Source organism: Rhipicephalus microplus, chromosome 3 (genome assembly GCF_043290135.1).
Source record: "Rhipicephalus microplus isolate Deutch F79 chromosome 3, USDA_Rmic, whole genome shotgun sequence".
NCBI lineage: Eukaryota > Metazoa > Arthropoda > Arachnida > Ixodida > Ixodidae > Rhipicephalus > Rhipicephalus microplus.
In genome coordinates this window covers 69,029,308-69,050,521 of record NC_134702.1, presented here as the reverse complement: position 1 = coordinate 69,050,521, position 21,214 = coordinate 69,029,308, and the positions used below count along the sequence as shown (strand labels likewise).

Here is a 21,214-nt window from a genome sequence, read left to right as displayed (position 1 = left end):
TTTTGGTAAACAAGAAAGGATTCACGAAAAATGAGCGTTTCTGTGAAGTCGAGTTTCATAAGATAAGGTAGACATTACCAGCTTGAGACTAGGAACAACTGAACTAGTGCTTGAATAAGTGCAGAAACGAAACTTCCTAAAACGAAATTGATGTTTCCCTCCAAGTTCTTCGTTCAGTATATTTAAGTGTCCCGTAAAAAAAAAGCAAGTTTTCCGTAAAATAGACCATTCCGTGAAATCGGGTTTGTGAGATAAGGTTTATCAACAATACCAACGTCAGGTGTCTCGTGTCGTGTCCGTAAACTTGTCGATGCTCGTGATAATTCCGCGCGCTACACATGACGATGAGCTTTTTTTCCGAATCTCTTCTGTAAGTATCTGTGACGTCCGTGCGATAGTTTTAGGGACTACACGGAATTCCGCCAGTGGCGACAAGGCCGTGTCTTGTTTAGTGTCGTGTAGTTCGTAACGCCGTACGTAGCTCCGTTTACTACTACTCGTGTACTTTCGATGTACGCTCATGTAATGTCGAATAGTATTAGACCGCATCACCCTGTTCAAGTGTGAGATATATAGCTGTTGATAGATGTTTATCGCCGGATTGGTAGATTTTCTGGACACAGTCAAGACTGTACGCATAGGCTTCGCTGAACAACACTTGCATACCTCCCGTCAAAATACGCTAAATCTTACATTCTTCATAACGTCCGCGGGGTCGGTATCACGTTGTACACAGCTGCAAATCAGCGTTAATGGCAGATGAACATGGACTTAAGCGAAAGGCTACACTGAATGACTAAAGTTAGGCTTGCTTTCGAAAACACCGTGGTAACTTCACACAGGTTATTGACAGAATACAACGCTGCTGCCTCCCATTTCACATCTTTAACCGCTCCTTCTCCGCGCCTACTATGCCCTTCCTCACTTTTATCTTTCTGTCTTGAGGGCTTTTCATTTCCCCTGTATTGAAAATCCATAGAGCATTTACGCACTGTTCGTGAGTGACGACGCGTTGGAGCATAAGTCTACCTCAACACAAGCGCTTCAAATTATGTTGAAGTACATGTTGTACCGCATCTTGGGTCAAATAGTTTGCTAATGTTCCTTTACTTACTTTAATTTCAGTTGAGCACGCGCATTTCAAACGATGAAGTGCGGATTGGAAAACTGTACTCGGGGACAACTTGTCCCCCTAGGTGGGTTGCGCCAAGGTGTTGAGGAACCAACCAACCAACTTTTCTTGGCAATAAAACAAAAGTTATGGAGCCTTTCTCTCATTGCCAACGGGCGTGCGCCACCCCTGAAGAAAATAGTAACGCAATTGCGGCCATGTTTCCCGCGTAGCAATCACAAAAAAAAATTATTTTCTACGGGATGCGGTTTATAATGAGACGCTGCCAGCTCGCACAAAGTAAATATTCATATTTGTTTGACTTCATGCGGTGTTATTTCGTGTTTTTGCTCGTGTTTAGGCGTCACACGTTTTACGTGCGCCCCACAGTTCCATTGCGGCAGCGATGAAACGATAGAGCACGTTCTCTACTTGTCACTGCCTTTGTTACAGCGTGCAAAAACAGCCGCTACGGCTGCTGAGTTAGCCCTCCTTGACGACAGACTCTTGTCAGAACAGTCAGTGCTCGAAAGCCGACACGATCTGTCTTCGCACAGAAAATCAGTGAGGGCCTTATTGAACTCTTTGCGCGGTAGTGGTCTGTTTATTAGGCTGTAGCGCCCCCGCTCTCTTTTTTTCTTTCTTTTTAGTGCGTCTGTTTTGCTTTTCGGTATCTATCTCATCTTTCTTCCCCATTCTCCTTTCTCTTAGTGCAGAGAAGCAAACCGGTTGCCCCAGTTTATGGTTGGCCTCCCCGGTTTTCCCTCATTTTATTCTCTCTCACACAATCCGAATGGGGTCTTCGTCTTTAGGTGAGCGTTCGTCGCCCTCCAGTATTTCCGACGACTCGCCGTACGAGCTTGTGATAAATATCACTCGCAAATTACTGTCTCAGCAGGCGAAGCAAATTGTATGCAATGGTTATAGTTCGAACACGGCCGTCATTCTAAACGCGAGCAGCCGAACCGGACTACTTTGCGGAGAAGTATATTTGAAGCAGCTCCACCCGTGTAGATTTCCCTTCATTGCCAAGAAAAGCTGTGCGCAAGTATACCGTACGTTACAGGCAGTAACGACCTATAAGTACAGTGATTTTGGCGTACGCGTGCAATATATATATATATATATATATATATATATATATATATATATATATATATATATATATATATATATATATATATATATATATATATATATATATATATATATATATATTGATTTCTGTCTTTGAAACAAATATTTCGTCGATAGGTTTTTCAAATTCCACTATTCTTAGTAAAGTTACGTTGGCTATATGGAATAATATTTGAATGGCATTCACTACGTCTGACGAAAACTAATTCGTAGCTTGCTCATATGTTCAATGAAAGTTGGAAGTTGGTACAACAAGCGAAAAGTGAAGCGAGCTTATTTGCGATCTCGTCGATTGTGCAGAAGTTACGGCATTGTTGTTCGTGCAGTACGTAAGTTCGCAGAGCTATCCTTCTAAGAAATGTTTTGTCTCAGCTTTGTAAAGGGAACATCCCGGTTTTGGGACGTTGAGACGTACAGCCGCTAACATTATTATTATTCTGCGTAACATTCTGCGTGAAATGTCTTGTACATGCGAGGACATCGCCACGAAGATGGGACATTCTGGTTTTGGAACGTAAAACCGCTGATAATATTGTTATTTTACGTCACATTCTGCGTAAAATGTCTCTTACATGCGAAGATATCGCCATAAAACTTCTGCTCTTCGGGCATGCGTGTTTGGCCTCTCAATAACAGCTGAAACTGCCGTTTCCGCTGTAAGTATAGTGCTGACATCACAAACAGTGGAGCCAGTAGTTGAGAAGACTCAGTTGAGCTGCTTTACCACGGTAGTTCGTTGTTACAGCTGTTCACTACCGCAGACCGTCGATTGCGTCAGCTGGAAAGTAAATTTGAGGTGAATGTCGGTTCTCAGAGACAAATCTTAGAAAGATACAGAAGTCCACTGGAAGGTGGCTTTTGGAGAAGTAGAAAGTGGCCGAACGGAAAACGCCGCTCGAGTGAACGTTGAAACGGAGGCACTTGTCTCATCGCATCTTCCTGAAGTCTGGCGAATCTCCTTGCGTGAATGTTGGCTCACGTGACATCTTTTTTTGTTGAGCCCAGTGAATCGTGTTTTCCGGGGCGTTTGTCCATTATGGTGCGTCTGCAATAATCCGATCCCCCAATCTCTTGGAAGATGCGTTGTACATCCATGTCAAGAAAGCTTGCGCCATGTGACGCGAATGAAATTAGTATTGTGCGTTGTCGCACTTGTTCAGTCCTCGATCGGCACATGTTCTAATTGGAGTTTGTGTAGGGTCACATCTCCCACGTATACAAGCGTAGACTATTATACTACCAACGTTTATGGCGCTAAACGGGTTAAAAGAAAAAAGGTCTAAGCTCGCGTGACGATTGCATCGCGTCGTTTCTCTTTAGGAGACCGTTGAAAACACTTTACTTGTCGCACTGTACATTGCGTCGTTTGATGCCGTCCTCATAACCGATCATCGACACATATATACCGCGAGTCATATACGGTACGAATGATCTGAGCATAATAAGCGCAACCTCGCGTCAGCGTACGCGTTGCTAACGTTTCGTCAGCATAGCCGGTTTTCGTGTGCTCTCTAACAAAGGCTTTTCTCGAAACGAGAGTAGTGTCAGTCGTCCACCGAGCACGAACGCAACAAGCATTTTGCGTGATCCAACAAAACGTGCGCCCTAAAGCACTTCACTCGCACCATCAGTCAGAGTTATCGCTTCAAAACCGAAACTATAGCTGACCGCTCGTCACGAAGGAATCATAGCTGCATGTACGCTTATACGGCGATGCTGTTCTGGTCGCATTAAATTTATGAACACCTGTATATCCTCACTGGCGCGTTCGTGTGGTTTGCGAGAGACCTAAGAATAATCGCATCAGCTCACCGCTCGGACAAGTCCCACCAGCTTGAGTGACATATAGAAGTGGTGACGAGCTGACAGAACACTCGTCGATGCAGCGTGGTTTATAATCGGCTCTGGTTAGCTGTTTCTCGCTCTTCGTGCGATTTCATTTATGAGTCGCGTGTGTGTTGCTCGCCACTGTAAACTAAGAATAATGACTTGAAGACCATAGTTGTGCAGCGAAGCGGAAACTCCATTGCATTATATTTCTAAGTTGATTGTAAAATAACTGCTTTCCGTACAAGCGCGGCCTTTTCATTTAATAAGCAACGCTCGGAGCGCTAACGAGAACTCTGCGTGTCACGTCGTTTGTTCATACCTTCCTTTTGCAAGGTTATAAATGGATAGGTCTCCACGCGATCGCCATAAAAAAAAAGATAGCTGTACTTAGTAATTTTATCCAATACGTAAACGACACGCAAAAGGCAGGGGTACCTAAACGAGCTAAATCAAACCAACCAAAAAAATAAAGCAGTGATACGTGTTCACTAAAGTATGCGGATGAAGAATTTGCAAGTATAAGCTGTCGGGATCGCTTCGATCTTGGCCCCTTTCCGTACCCGCCTCGAGCAGAGCTTCGATTTGTGCCATGGCTGAGTTCTATTCGAAATCGAGCAATTGAAAGTATACGTGTCTTTGTTTCAATGTCTTCTTCGATTTGGTTGAAAATAGGGAAGCAGACAATCGAAACAATCTGCGAAAGTGCGAACTATAGGGAGACGCCAAAGCGGCGGGATCGCTCCCTATACAAAACTTCCTGCGATGAGAAGGGTGAATTTCCGTTCCGGAATCCCGCCGTAATATTGACGAACAGAGAAAACGACGCTGGCAGACAGCCATCAGCATTAATTCATGGAGGCTTTCTGGGAGAATGTCTGGAGGTCTCCTGTACCGATGCGCGTGTGTGAAAGATTTCCGGTTTACTTTCGTACGAAATTTATCAACTTCGTAGTGCTCGTCTTTGCGCTATAGATACGGTGCAATAAAAGCCAGTGTGGAACGGTCGGTTGTGTGTACGTGATTGGGCAGAGTTATCTCTCTCCCTTTCTCTCTCTCCTACTCATTAGTCTGTGTGGAACTTAAGAGGCGATCTACTTCACAATCGCTACTCTACTTCAATGCAGCACGCCTGAACGAGCAGTACATGCTGAGATAACCCGTGCACAAGCTCATCCCATTGCGTTAGTAAGCACTTTCACTAATGAATGTGCAAGGAGATTCACTGAACGCTCACTAATTGACCGATGCACTTGTTCGTGTTTCGTAGCGATTCTCTCCGGTCGGTATAAGGCATCAGATGCGAAATCTTCACTATAGGTTCAAATATAAGTTATCAGGTTTATATCAATGTTTGGTATATAGTTCTCGCCATATTGGAGGTGATAGTTTCCTTCTTTGTATCGTGGGCTGTGCCACACGGGCAATGAGAAAAAGAAAAAAAGAAAGACAGTTAAGAACAATTCAACGCAAGTTGCTCGGTATGAAATGCAAGTAATACAGTGATCAGCTAACAAACGTGTTGTCCGTTATCTCGTGTACGTTGCTCTCATAGTGGCGCTCATGTACCTCTTTCACGTTTGACGCGAATGTAATCCGTTAGAAGGCCCAGTTTTCTGAGAGAGCTAAAGTGCTGACTGTTTGGACTGAAGCGGTATGTTAGTCGTTGTACGCGGCGTTCTCCAGAAGCGTCTGTTGGTCTCTCTCATATAGCCTGCAGGTGTGTGACGTCGTGGTCTATTGTATTTCACTCATTGTATGTTCCTCTATGCGTTGTAGGTGGTATACGCTCGATGCTTGAGCGTGTGCCGACTTCTGCGGGGTCAGTGACCTCGTTCCAACGACTTCAAAGTGAGAACCGTAGCGTTCGCGCATGCGCTTATAAGCCATGCGCGTCTGTAGTGGAAAAAAGAAAAAATTCCCTTAGTAGTTATATGCCCAGTTGACTCACTCGTTTTTTGAGCACAATATGTATAACGCTATGTCGTCATGATCCTGTCGACGATGTTATAGAGACTACGCTGGATTTTTTCTATAGACCCGTAACGTAGAGACACCTTTATATAGCTCAGAGATAATTGGTCTCTATACATTTGTGACGTCGGTTCTGGAATGATAATTCCATGGTTTGCTGTAGAAGGTGTGTTCCGGTGTGTTGAGGACTTAAGTGCTGAACGCTAAGACGCTTGAATTGAACGCAGCTTAGATAAGCTGAGATAGATGCAACGCTAAACGTGCGTCTTTGTCATTGAAGTTTCTCTGCTTTCCCGTGTTTAAAGAGAACTGTAGCCTGAATAAGCCAGATTTTGGTCTAAATTATGAATGACTTCTAGAAAGCATTTCTCTTTTTAAGTACTTGATTCAGCGCTTAAGTGTAACATTTCACTTCAGGCTCGATCAAACTCACGCTAGTTAGTTTTTATTTTAGACAGAGCAAAACAAAACAAAGTTCATGTGCATCAGGTTCCCTAGAGTTGCCATCGACTCACGATTCTCGTGTCATGTATTGATGATATGCCACGTAATAAGCATGGTTCATTCGGTGTTCGTCAAAATAACAAAAAAAAAACGTTTCAACTAGGTTCCTTCGTCACCTGCCATTAGAGTAATGTGTATGCCAGCAATCAGGAAAAAAACAAGAAAAAAAACGAATGAAGCCTGTAAATGTAGACGCATCACAGGTGTTAAGTGTGGGTTCACGTGTCTCTTATCAGCCTTATCCAGAGAATATCTCATTTCATTCATTCTCGAGCCATAGCATTCGGGTAAAGCACCCATCACGAGATGCTGATATTGCTTGCGTCATTGAGAACATTGGGCAAAAAAAAAACAATGTTGTAATAGTCGATACTCCTCTGATGTACGTTACCGTTGTCGTGTACAGTTTCAGGTATATAGATAGATAGAGTCACCGCGACAGTTTTATTGTATTACGCCTGTAGATTGCTCTTCCTGTTACCTACTGCTCTCCTCCTTCTGATCGAGTGCTGCTTCATATAAGACACTTGCGCAGGCACAGTGCAGCGAATGTGTGTCGCTCTTTGATCGAAGAACCTGCGGGATCTCTGTTCGTGACTGTGACGTTCAAAGCATGCCGTGCACATACACAATATATAGCAGTGATAAGATATAGATATATTGCGTATATATATATTTTTGTGTGACCAACACGTCGGCATAATTTGTCGGGGCGAAAGAGAGAAATATGTACAATAAAAGCTCGATGTCATTGCTGTTGTTAAAAGTTCGCCTCATCTCAGTTCGTCTCGTTTTTTTTTTTTTTTTTTTTGTCTGACGGCGAGTCAGCCGGCTCGTATGATATCGACAGTGTACAGTCGGCAGCAAGGATAACATGAACTCTCTGCAGCGTTTCCTAAAACGGTTTGATCGACACCAGCGCCGCGCAGCTTACGGTCCTGTAGCCGAGGTGTTACCCATGCAATGCGGCATACCATCCAAGCATTCCGGGGTATCATCTCGGCAAGAGCGCCCAGCGCTTCGTGGCTGACATCAGTCAAACCAGTCCTGGTCACGCTGCGGAGCCGTTCGAGTTAAGCTTGCTGACGACTGTTTGTATATCCTCTCCCAATTACACAGAAGAAGTTTTTTTTACCTCACAACGGCGATATTACTACATCAACAGAAGGGGATTCCAAGTGCCATACGAGAAGGAAGGAAGGAAGGAAGGAAGGAAGGAAGGAAGGAAGGAAGGAAGGAAGGAAGGAAGGAAGGAAGGAAGGAAGGAAGGAAGGAAAGACGAAAGAAAGAAAGAAAGGAAGGAAGGAAGGAAGGAAGGAAGGAAGGAAGGAAGGAAGGAAGGAAGGAAGGAAGGAAGGAAGGCGGAGGGAGGGGAGTATAAAGATGAGAAAGAGAGAGGAAAGAGAAGAGACAGAAAGTGCCAGTACATGGGCTGACGCGTATGCAGCTGTGGCACTACACAAACGTTTAAGGCGTTCACATAGTCCCGTAGTCCTCAAACAGAGGGCTTTGACTGAGCCGATAAAAGACGAGAACGGTACTCTAGCGGCATTTTCACAGAGTGGCCGGTCGTCCAGTTGCCGCAACGCGTCAGAAAGTTTTTGTCTCTCGGAGGCAAATCGAGGGTAACGGCAAGCTCAACCAATCTCAAGCAGTGACAGTGACTTTAAGATTGTTACAAACAAGCACTTACCCGAACCCAAAGTTTATTAACAAGATCTATCCACACAGAGAAAGAAGTGTAATGGTATCATTACTCTGGACCATATGATTTGGCAGTGTCCTGTGGCTTTCATATAGACTGTGACAAGGAAAGGGACTGGTGGCAAGACGTGCTTCACAGTTCAGATCTTTCAGATCCACTTCAGGCCGTCAAGAAGGCCCACTATACGCCAGTAAGGTTAGACCTTATACTGTTCCAAAGTGGGAGCCGCCTGCGTCAACCTAAGCGTTCATCTTCAGGATCTAAATAAAGTATACCATACCATATAGTACGGCAATACGTTGATAAGGCAAAAGCTTAAATGCTCCATCAAACGCCGAAACTGACCATAAACGTCAGAGGCATCTACAGGAGTTATGCAAAAAAAATCATCACGTTATGACTTCACGATATGGCGTAGTGATGCCGTCACAGATCCCCAGAATACGTGACGTCACATAAGGATGTCACCACATGATGACGTTGTTATATTCTAGGCAGTATAATTGCTTGGTCAAAGAAGGGCCGATCCCGCAGGCAGAGAAAAGCTATACGTGAGGTGCAAGAAGGTTTCGAAGGGTGGGGCGTATTATAACAACGACTGAGACGAAGAGGTGGCTTCCGCCTTCAAGTTGTCTGATGCGAATACATGAGAGAACAGGTGAGCTTTTTTTTTTCGAATCCTTTGATGACTGCCGCAGATCTGGGGAACGATGACGTCTTCTATTGAAAATAAAAGCGTTGACAAGTTGGCAGTCATTGAGCTAGATTATAGGTATTGAGAGTTCCCGATATTTCATCAATTGACTCTCCCAGTCTGTGAATGCAAAGCACTTTCTTTTCTTCTTTGCGATGGACGATTCCTCATGAAGCCGTTCAATAGTTACTTAAAAAAGTATTGCAGGGCTGTTCGAGCACGATACAAAACTGACGGCAATCAATACATTCGAACGTCGGGAAAAGAAGCCTCACGACGTGGCTACATACAGCATCCAAGGAACACACCGAATAACATTTGAAAAACAATGCCGCCGTTATGGACAAGACAAATTATACGCTTCCGGTGGCCGACGAGTGTACACAACGGCGTATGAAAAGTTTGAGGTGCTAGCACGCTTCCTCTCGTATAATCCCGCCCCTGCATACAACTTTGCCTCCCCAACAACAAACCACTTAAAAATAAAAAAAAATTAAAAGAACGTACATATTACCTTGTGTAGTGAATGACAGTAACTCTAGATAGCTGTATACTATTCATGTAGTGTACAACAGTACTGCCAGACGTTGGCGCATCATGTGTTACTGGTTTCTATAATAATGGTTGCCAATAAACATGACATCGATTGTCCACCTCAAGACTCGGCTGCCGTGTCACTTACCGCCCGATGAGCTTGACACGGTGTCAGAAGCGGGCAGGATCCATCTCCGCTGATCTCGTGCTTTCATCCTCATGACATGGCCATAACATGGCCTCGCCGGCACCGCCGCTCCGCCATGACGACTACCGGTGCTGAGGGCTCCGCCAGAACTTCGAATTCGTCGGCCGCTCCGTTCCTACCAGCATGGCTCAGCTGTATCCACTGTCACCGTTTGATTTCGATAACCCCAACTTCTGCCTCACATGGCTGGTGCAGTTCAAGAATTTCTCGTCCGCTACCGAACTTGACGTCGCTCCGGCGGAGGTCCAGGTGCTATCCATGTTTGACTATATGGGCCCGCAAGCCAGGGTTGTCTTCGCGTCAACCACGTTATGCCAGGCGGATATGAAGGACGTCGCCGCCATGAAAAAGGCGTTCACCGACCACTTCGTTCACCCGCCGAACTAGCTGTACGAGTTAGCGCACTTCCATCGCCACACGAAGCAAGCGGGTGAAACGGTTGACACATTTTTTTTTTTTACTGCACTCCGGACAAAAGTGAAGGCCTGCAACAACCCGTCACGCGACGTCGAAGAGCGACTCGTCCGAGACCGTTTTCTCGTTGTCTTGCTCTACCGCGAGCTCTCGTGTATCCTTTGTCGGCGCCCCGCCGCGGTGGTCTAGTGGCTAAGGTACTCGGCTGCTGACCCGCAGGTCGCGGGTTCAAATCCCGGCTGTGGCGGCTGCATTTCCGATGGAGGCGGAAATGTCGAGGCCCGTGTGCTCAGATTTGGGTGCACGTTAAAGAACCCCAGGTAGTCAAAATTTCCGGAGCCCTTCTCTACGGCGTCTCTCCTAATCATATGGTGGTTTTGGGACGTTAAACCCCACAAATCAATCAATCCTTTGTCGGAACCCAAAAATGACGTTGAAAGAAGCGCTGACGTATACGTTAGACAGCACGAAAACGCAGATAACGAGCGCAGCGCTCGTGACTCGGCAGAGGCATCGTCGTCCGCCATATTTCACGCCATGGTTCACCGTTGACACCACTCGCAAGGGAAAAGCGAGCTGCAGCTGATAAGACAACGCAACAGCTGTGCCCATTCTGCGGGCGAGCGTTACAACCTCATCTGTCCGGCTTGCAGAACGTCTTGCAACCTTTGCATCAAGGGGGTGATTTCGACAACCTATGCCGCAAAAAGGAGTGAGAAAACGGGAAGCACACACACAAACATTCGGCCAGCTCCATCGAGTTGCATACATTTGCTGAAGAGCCCGAATGCTAAATTTGTCCAGATACTCGATGGGCGCTGTTGCGACCGAGGTTTGCAGGCACCGCACATCCGGGATGAAGATGCCGAGGCAGGAAGAGGTTGAACGTAGTGCACGGAGAGGGTTTATTTATATTATTCACATGGCACGAGCTTTCTGACCCGAAGCACTAAATTGAAACCTTTACATTGAAACGCTCTCCATTGAACAAGCACCGTGAACAAGCACACCAACCAGCCCACGAGGGCTGATTTTAAACAGTCTTACTTCCTCAGATCCCTATACAGCGGGGAATAGTTAATACATCGGGGAACTGCACTGTCCAATAAAAGGTCCCCCAGCGCAGACGAGGGTCATTAGGCCGGCACAGTCCCCAACATACACACATACACAAACAAAACACGTGTGTGGTCCCAGCGATGCTGCCTCCTCCTGCGAATCTTGCTTCGAGCGAGCGGGGTGAAACGAGTCTGTCGTCTCGCCACTCGGGCCGACCACTCATGCTTTGTCGAACGGCGGTCGCGGTCTAGGCGCCTCCGAGGGGCCGTGCCTGGACATCTGATACTGATTTGAGCGTCAGCGGTTCACCAGTCAGAGACGTACAGCGTGATTGTCCTACGTCCGTAATCGGCGGAAGCTATGCATTGTGGCTTTTACCGGGGCACGAAAACACCACGTGCCGCATCTCTGCGCGGACTGCAAGGGCAGCGGTGCTCGTCGAGTAATTTCAGCCACGCAGCACCCAGTACGTGGGAACAGCAGGGCGGCCCCGTCCTGCTGAGCAGAGGGCGTGATTCCTGATGAGCAGAGGGCGTGACACGCAGAGGGCGTGATTCGTCGAGTGGACACATCCACTAACTGGTGTGCTGAGCTAGTTGTCGTCCCCGAGGTCTCGGGCGGCTATTGGCTGTTCGTGGACTTGACTCGTCTCAATAAGGTGATTCTTCGAGAGCGTCACGCACTCCTTACAGTGGAAGAAATCCTCGCATTGCTGTGATGCATGGACTATAGTTTTCTCCAAGTTAGACGCCACGTTCTACCAGGTCAAGTGGTCCCCTGAGTCCCAAGTATCGACGCCCTTTATGACCCCATTTGGAAGCTATTGTTTCATCCGGCTACCATTTGGGATCACGTCGCCACCGGACTACTTCCAGCGGCAGATGTCCCGAATTCTGGAAGGTCAGGCGGGTGTGGTGAACTTGATAGACGACCTTTCGTATTTGGAAAGACACGCTCCTACACTCTAAGGCAAAAGGGTGTTAAAAGGGTGTGTGGTTCGTCCTTTTGGGGACTAATGAGGCTGCCACGATCATTAATCCCTTTAAGGACTAACGGCACCTGGTCAAACAGTTAGTCCCCACAGATGAGCTCAAGGTACTAACATTTAGTTCTCCCACTTACACCTGCAACAAATTGCGCAGAAAAGAACACGCGTAAAAGTAGTTAGCCACCTATGTTTAACTGCTTTCGCAGTCACGGCAACAACGAACGAAATGAGACATCGAAGTATTTTATTTTTCTACATACACATGAAGTTTCTCCATTCTTTTAAGTTAATTCATGGGGAAGTGTACAAGTCCAGTCTCGTTGTCAAATCTTGTTCACTCCTTGGGGAGCTCCTCCGACGGAAGCGATAGATGACAGGCATTGCAGACGCCGGCGCACGCAGCTTTCAGCCTGTTGTGTTCCCACGGCTGCACGCACAATAATATAGTAAAAATAGTTAGACACACGTGACAGAAGATGAAGATGCACGCATATGAGAAGTACGTACGTGTACGTTAATATAAAAACAAGCGTTAAAATATGACACGCAAATAACTTTACCTTTACATCTGGCACAGTCCTTCTGAAGCTGCTCTGACGATAGAGATGGATGACAGGCATCGCAGACGCCAGCGCACAGTCTTCAGCACGCTGTGTGCCCACGGCTGCACAATAAGTATGTCAAATAGTGAGTCACACGTGACAGAGGATGAATACAAATGCATATGAGAAATACGTGCAAGGTGAAATGAAAACATACGTGAGATATGACATGCTAATAATTTCGCCGTGATGTCACACATCGTCAAAGACTCATTTTGATCCCCGTAGTCCAACAGCTTAGGAGCGGCGGCTGCAGCCACAACTCCGTGAACCTCCGTGCCGCTAACGGGTCGGCGAGTCCTAAGCGAGCGACGTCGTTCAGCTCGAGCAAGCGTACGCGAGACCAAACAGGGCGTTCCACGCGGAGTGTCGGCCGCCAGCGAACTTCGAACAGGAAAGCGAGCGTACGCTTCGCCGCCACCATGAAGAGCGCCGAGCTGGTTTTGAGCTAGCGCCGATGAAATCGACGGTAATGCGGCCCTTTTTTACAAACTCGAGTGAGTACAGCGCGCAAACGCGAGTCTACCGCCGCGGCCAGTGGACGGCGCCGAGCTGCTTGCGACCGAGTGTAATGGCGGCCGATTTTCAGTGAGTTCCGACGCTAGTGAAAGCCCCGCCAGCCCGTGCTGGTGCACTTACAACGCGCGACATACTACAACCAAGCTCTTTACGAGAACCCACAACGTGTTTTCGACGACTGCCAACACAGCGACGAGGTCTCACCCCAATATCGTCAGCCCGGAGCTCATTGCGGTGGCGAAGACAGGCGAGCACTCGATAAGCGAGCTTACGGGAGGCCGACGGCAATGGCGGCCAATTTCCAGGCGGTCGCAAAGCACGGGCGAACTGCAGACGCCGAAGCTGACCTTCGCGATGCATTTCGTGCGTGCGATATACAACACGATCGAGCCCGTTGCCGGCAAGCGCGATCCGTATCGCACACGCGACAAGTAGAGTAGAATAAAGAATGATAACCTACTTGCCTTAGCATCCAGCGCTGTTTTCTGCCCTGAGTCAGACTGAAGCATATATCCTATACGCCTGTTGACTTCTCGGCTGCCATATTGGCCTCCCCAACTGTTGCTGTCGTGTGTTGGTCGTGACTATCTTGAAGCCAGAGATATACAGCGCAGCGTGGTGACGTGTCGAGACTTGCTCCAGACTTCATGGGTGCAGCGAAACGCAAAAGCAGCAGCCCACGCTCATCCAAGGGTATACAGAAGCACCACCACGTAATTCTTAGATCGTCTAACCATGCGGCCGTGGTCGAGCCAGGTCGAGCACTCCGAGCGCGCGCGACGCAAACCAGCGGCGGTGGTAGTGGTAGCGGTAGTAGTGGTAGTAGTAGGAAGAGGAAAAAGGCACCTAATGTCTGTCTGCCGCGAACCGCCACCGGCAAAATACGGGGAAAGACTGAGCCAGCAGAGGAGGAGAGGGAGGCCTGGTCACCTTGGCAACGCCTTTCGCGCTGCCTGCAATGCCTGGGCGGTTCATCCCTTGGTTTCACGCGCCACGCTGCCCTCTGTGGTTCCGCCTCAACGGTCTATCCGTTAATCGCGCGCGCCTATTGAACTCCGTTACTCCTTTTTCGGGTAATTTTGCCTTAGAGTGTAGCATGACCGCCGTCTCGTACAAGTCATCAACCGGCTAGCAGAGGCAGGAGTCACGATTAACAGCACGAAGTGTTCCTTTGGCGCTTCTAGTGTCAGGTTCTTTGGCATCGTGGTCAGCGAGGAAAACATTTCGCCTCACCCAGACAAGGTTGCAGCCATCCAAATCATGAACCCACCCGAAAATGTCTGTGGAGGTCCGTCGCCATGCTGGGCCTCGTTAACCACATTGGACGCTTCTTGCCACGCGTTTCGGAGGTTACTGCGCCGATCCATGCACTGCTTTTCAAAAAAACATTGTTTGGACTTGGGGCTCTGGACAGCAGTCCGCTTTCTCCGAACTGAAAAAGCTACTGTGCTCAGACCTCTGCTTGGCTCGGTACAACACCACATATACAACCACCGTCCACGATCTGAGCTGTCACCAGGTCCCTAGGTCCTGGGGCAGTACTTATTCAAGAGCAGCCGTCCACTTAACGTCAAACCGTCGCTTTTGCATCTTGGTCCCTCACACACACAGAAAGTCAGTACAAACTGAAAAAGAAGCTTTCACGATGTCACAAAACGAGCGCTCAAAAGGGGTGCGCCGCCAAATTCTCGTGACGAAGCGCCGGAGAAATGCCTCGAGGTCAACGATAAAAAAAGAAAACAAGCATCCAAAGACTCCCTGGGCGCGCGTCCCTCTCCCCTCGGAAGCGTAGGTTCGCCGACGAACCTCCTCACATCGGAGGCCGAGCAAGCCCTAGAAAGTTCTCGATGGAAAGGGGCGTGGTGATGCAGGGTTGCGTCTGTTGTATTTGTCGCATACTGGGAAGCAGCCCCCGCTTCGGGGGAGCGTTAATTGAAAGACTCCGCGGCGAAGAGGGGGAGGAGGGGCAACTCGGAGGGACTCGTTTTCGGGTGGTTCGCGTGACGGGCAATGCGAAAGGAGCGAAGGGCGTCCTTGACATCTGTTTTTACCTACAAGCCCAGCCGTGAAGGGAAAAGGGGGTGAGGGCCACAATGACCCTTCTCGAACACGCGGAAAGCGTTTTGTCCATCTGTCCTTGAAGACCGTCGCACGTGCGGGGTGCGGAGGAAACTCTTTGACAATACTTGTGCTTCTCTGTTTGCTTTTCCTTTTTTTCTTCCCCTCTCTACGACAGCGGTACATAGCGAACGAATAAAGCAGTCTTCGTGATGCGTTCAAACTGAAAGGACGTGTTTTTTTCTCTGTCGTCGTCTCACTAGAAAAAGTCTGCCTCCCTGCTATTCCGCTACAACATTTTTTGGTGCCAAAACCCGGGAATTAGGGACCCAAAGATGGACATCGACAGGATGAAGCGCAAAAGGGCCGTGGTGCGAACGTCAACAACAAAGCTGCTCAATGACATCGCTACCATGGAGGACGACGCGTCACTCGGTGAGCTTGAAGAAAAGATCAACCTTCTCACCCTTAAGGAAGACTCACTCAAAGAGCTAGATCGGGAAATTGAGATTGGCGTAGAAGATGATGCATTAGAAGAGGAAATTGCATGCTCCGAGAACTACAAAGAAAAGATCAACGTAGCAAGGACTAAAGTACAGCTCATGCTACGTGAGCTTAGCTGCACTAACGCCGCATCAGTGAGCGCTTCGCTAGATCGCACCTCAAGTTCCTCAGATCAAAGAGAATCTAGCCGTAACATCCCGCAAGTAACCCCCACAGTAAAGCTGCCAAAACTAGAGATAGCAAAGTTCAACGGCGAGCTTCGACAGTGGCAAGGCTTTTGGAGTCAGTTCGACACGACAATAAACGCTAACCACCACCTGTCAAACGTGGACAAGTTCAAGTACCTGAACAGTTACTTAACAGGAAAAGCAGCGGCTGCTGTTGCGGGTCTTGATTTGTCCGACGGAAACTACGAAGTTGCTCTCTCGCTGTTAAAGGAAAGGTTCGGTCGTAAAGAAGCCATAATCGAGGATCACATGTCCAGACTGCTCAATATCAAGTCAGTGCGTGACTCGCGGAACCTCAGCCAACTTCGGAGCCTCGTTGACGAAGTAGAGAGAGGTGTACGGAGCCTCACTTCTCTTGGCGTCGGTGTCAGCACGTACGGAGCTCTGCTCCTGACAGTAGTAAAGAAGGCGGTGCCTGCGGACCTTCATCTCGAATACTGTCGACGAAAGGGCGCTACTACAGGAGGCAGTGAACTGGAGGCATTTGCGCATTTTTTGAGAGTCGAGGTAGAGGCACGGGAGATTATACAGCGGGCCGAAACACCAAGGGGCATGTGTGTAGAATCGTCTGTCGAAAACCGTAACAGCACCTTTAAAGCGGCGAGAATGTCTTCAGCCGCTGCACTGCATACCATGACCAAGGAGAGAAAAGGGTGTCTGTTTTGTTCGTCAGGGTGCCACGAAAGCGGTGACTGCGATGCAGAGATGTCGGCAGCTGATAAAAGAGAGATGCTGAAGCGTGAGAATAGATGTTTCCGCTGCACAGTAAAGGGGCACACGTCAAGAGAGTGCCGTAAGGCCAAATGGCTCAGGTGTGCCAACTGTAGCGGAAAACACCTCACGGCTATGTGTGATCCTGATTTCAGAGAATACCGTGGCAGTGGTGAACAGAATGCATCCTCTCCACCAGCGACAGGACAAGCCACAGTGCTAAAGTCTTCTCTAGGCTCAGAGGAGAAATTTATGTGCATGGAGGGGCATCAGTTTCTTCTGCAAACAGCACGAGCTTGGACAGTGGGACCGCACAAAAGTACGCTTGTCAGGCTTCTCCTAGATGGTGGCAGTCAAAGGACGTTCATCCATCGCAAGTTGTCTGAAAGACTGCAGTTGAACGTGCTTGGGGAAGAGGAACTTAAAATCTATGCCTTCGGCGACAAGTCCGCTATAACCCGCACTAAGGCGCGTCTGGTCGAGCTGTGGCTGCAAAGCCAGTACGACGGGAAAAGGGCGCGAGTGGAGGCCCTCGAAGTTCCCTGCATCTGCGCAGATATAATGGCTGCGCCTTTAAAGTCAGTTCTTCTGGAACTTTCGAAATTTGGCTTGCCAGTCGCGGACGTCGCGCAGGGTGACGGAAGTGAAAACATTGATCTTCTGATCGGCGCTGATCATTATTGGGAAATTGTCACGGGATCCACTAAGCGCCTAACCTCCAAGCTGATGGCAGTAGAAACTGCATTTGGGTGGACAGTCCAGGGCCAGGTAGGCGCAAAAAGGTCACCAGGAGTCTGTCCCTCTGTTGCTGGCGTAATGCGAGTAGCAGTGAGCGAACAAACTAACAAAGAAATATCAGCGCAGTTGAGGTCATTCTGGGAGCTCGAACACATTGGTATCAAGGAACACGAACCAGCTCGCCACCAAGACGCAATCCAACAGCACTACAAAGAAACCGTCAAATTTGAGCATGGGCGGTACACAGTGTCTTTCCCCTGGAAGCCTATGGTTGATGAGCTCGACGACAACTACGAGTGCGCCGCGAAGCGTCTTAGAGCCAACACGACGCGCCTTTTGAAGGGAGATTCCTTGATCGTGGAATATGACGCCTGCATCCGAGAATACATCGAAAAGGGCTATGCAGAGCCAGCCAACAAGCATTGCAGCGCTTCGGAAGGTCCGGTGTATTACATGCCACATCAAGCAGTTGTTCGACAAGAAAGCCTGACAACAAAAGTGAGGGTGGTGTTCGACGCATCATCAAGTGCCAAAGATCGCCTCTCACTGAATGATGTTTTGGAAAGTGGTCCAAAACTTAATCCAGAGCTCATTGATTTGTTGATCAACTTCCGCACTTACAACATCGGCATCGTCGCGGATATTGAAAAGGCATTCCTTCAAATATCTCTGTCAGAGGGTGACCGGAACGCTGTGCGGTTTCTCTGGTATGCTGCCACTCCGAAGAAAGGTGAAGAACTTCCAGCGGTGGCGGCCTACCGGATGACGCGCGTTCCGTTCGGTGTTACATCCAGCCCATTCCTATTAGCCGCAACATTACGACACCATCTTGAAGGACTCCCAGAGCAGTATGCTGAGACTGCGAACATCCTGCGCAGCCATCTCTATGTTGACGACCTTGTGACAGGGGTCGACACCCTCGAACAGGGTAAAGTGCTATGCCAGGAATCAAGCGATATATTATCTCAAGCAGGAATGCGGCTCCACAAGTGGATGTCTAACGACCACGATTTAGTCAACTTCATAGAGGATGGGAACGTGGCGAAGAGGAATGCAAATGCCGAACTTCCTGCAGCCACCAAGGTATTGGGAGTAGGTTGGAATGCTCATACAGATAACTTCGAGTACAATCTGACCTCACTTCTTGAATTCCTCACCACCAGAGCCGACAGCAAGAGATTCGTATTGCAAGTCTCAGCCAGAATTTTCGACCCCTTTGGGTTTATCGCTCCTACAACACTGTACGTAAAGACAATGTTCCAAAGGTTGTGGGAGTTGGGAGCGGGTTGGGACGACCCCTTGCCAGAATTGATGCAAGCGGAGTGGAGGTGCTGGTGTGAAGAGCTTCAATGCATCAAGGCGGTGTCCATTCCGAGGATCATCGCAAGGGATTTCCGAGATGAAAAGACAGAGAAGGTGTTGCACATTTTCTGCGATGCCAGCCCAAAGGCCTACGGTGCTGTCGGATACGTTGCATGCAAGTCTGCTCAAGGAATAATCAATATAAGCCTAATTATGGCCAAATCAAGAGTTGCCCCTTTGAAGCGCCTCTCGTTACCCCGACTAGAGCTGATGGGGGCCCTCATTGGTGCTCGACTGTGCCACTACGTTGCCAAGGCCTTGAACCTCCAGAATGCTGCTGCCATCCTTTGGACCGATTCCACAGTGGCTATGCACTGGATTAAAGGAAACGCTGCCAGATGGAAGCCCTTCGTGGCAAACCGAGTATCAGAGGTTCAGGCGCTGACTGATCCCGAGGATTGGAGGCACTGCCCAGGACTAGACAACCCCGCTGACCTAATCACTCGCGGTATCCTCCCATCAGCCTTGTTAGAAAGCGAATTGTGGTGGAGAGGACCACACTGGCTTCACAAGGATAAGACGCATTGGCCAACGACCGGTGAGCAGAGCCCAGGGGCAGTAGAATGTCACCTGGAAGAGCGAAAAGTGACGGTGATGCCCGTAATATCATCGCCGTTCGAGGCAGTGCTGAAAGTAGAGGAGTTCAGCTCATGCAGCAGAGTCGTGCGCTTAACTGCGTGGGTCCGCCGCTTTGTCAACAATTGCCGCCGCGGGAAAGAAAGGAAAGGTGGTCCGCTACGAGCTGAAGAGGTGATCGATGCTGAGAGGTACTGGTTGACAACAACTCAAGGAGAAGCATTCAGTGACGACATTTCCAACTTGAAAGCCCAAAGACCACTGCACAAAGGCTCTCCTGTTCTGCCACTCAATCCGTACCTTGACGGGGAAGGTCTCATGCGAGTTGGTGGACGCTTGCAATTCACCGACAACCACGAAGAGACTAAACATCCCATCATTCTACCTAGCACTCATCCCTTCACGCTACTGCTCATAAGGAAAGAGCACGTGAGAATGCTACACTCAGGGGTGCGCGACACCTTGGCGTCATTGCGAGAGTCGTATTGGATCATCCGAGGGCGCCAGGCCGTAAAAAAGGTTATCAAGCAGTGCCTCATCTGTCGCAAACAAAGTTGCCCTCAAGCCACGGAACCAGTGGCACCACTTCCAGCTGACAGAGTAACAGAAGGAAATCCGTTCGACACTGTCGGCATCGATTTCGCAGGACCTTTGATTTGTCAAGAGTCGCGCGGTGCCCGAAAATGTTACATCGCAATTTTAACCTGCGCTGTGACACGTGCCGTCCATCTTGAGCTCGTTAGCGACATGTCGACTACAGCCTTTCTCCTGGCTTTCAAGCGCTTCGTGGCTCGCAGGGGAATCTGCTCGACTATTTATTCGGACAACGCGCTAACCTTCAAGAGAGCAGCAAAAGATCTGAATGCAATGTTCACGCTACTAAAATCAGAGGAAATGCAGTCATACTTCGCCGGAAACCAGATCAGGTGGAAGTTTATTGTTGAAAGGGCAGCTTGGTGGGGCGGATTCTGGGAACGGTTGGTGCGATCGGTGAAGGTAGCGTTGCGCAAGGTGTTAGGTCGGAGCAGTTTAAGCTTTGAAGAACTCACAACTGTCTTGTACGAAGTCGAGGCCGTAATAAACTCACGCCCATTGACTTTCACCTACGATGATGCTCAAGAGCCAGAACCACTGTCGCCGGCGCACTTCCTCGTCGGAAGAAAGCTGACAACCCTTCCTCCACACCACCTGCCAGCCGAAATTCCGGGCGGTGACGCGCATATCTCACGACGCTGGAAGTACCGGTCTGCCATGGCTGAAGGATTCTGGAGACGGTGGCGGAGAGAGTACTTATTGGAGCTTCGATCGGCGCATCTGTCCCGGCCAACGACATCGAGTGACCTAAAGATAGACGATTTAGTTCTTTTAAAGGAAGATCATCTCAAACGACACATGTGGAAGATCGCCAGAATCAAGGAAACGTTCAAGGGCAGGGACGGCAGGGTGCGGGCCTGCAGTTTGAAACTAAGCGGGGGAACGGTGGTGAAACGACCAATACAGCTGCTTTATCCGCTAGAAGTCGACCGACAATGAGCTCAAGAGTTCGCTCATCCGGGGGAGGTTGTTGTATTTGTCGCATACTGGGAAGCAGCCCCCGCTTCGGGGGAGCGTTAATTGAAAGACTCCGCGGCGAAGAGGGGGAGGAGGGGCAACTCGGAGGGACTCGTTTTCGGGTGGTTCGCGTGACGGGCAATGCGAAAGGAGCGAAGGGCGTCCTTGACATCTGTTTTTACCTACAAGCCCAGCCGTGAAGGGAAAAGGG

At 48.8% G+C, this 21,214-nt stretch overlaps 1 protein-coding gene across 1 annotated transcript; it reads left to right on the top strand.

Moving 5' to 3' along the window:
• Positions 1-15,669: 15,669 nt before the first annotated feature.
• Positions 15,670-20,985, top strand: LOC119169267 (uncharacterized). Its single transcript, XM_037420379.2, has one exon. It carries the CDS (start codon positions 15,670-15,672, stop codon positions 20,983-20,985), a length of 5,316 nt encoding a protein of 1,771 aa, XP_037276276.2.
• Positions 20,986-21,214: the final 229 nt, after the last annotated feature.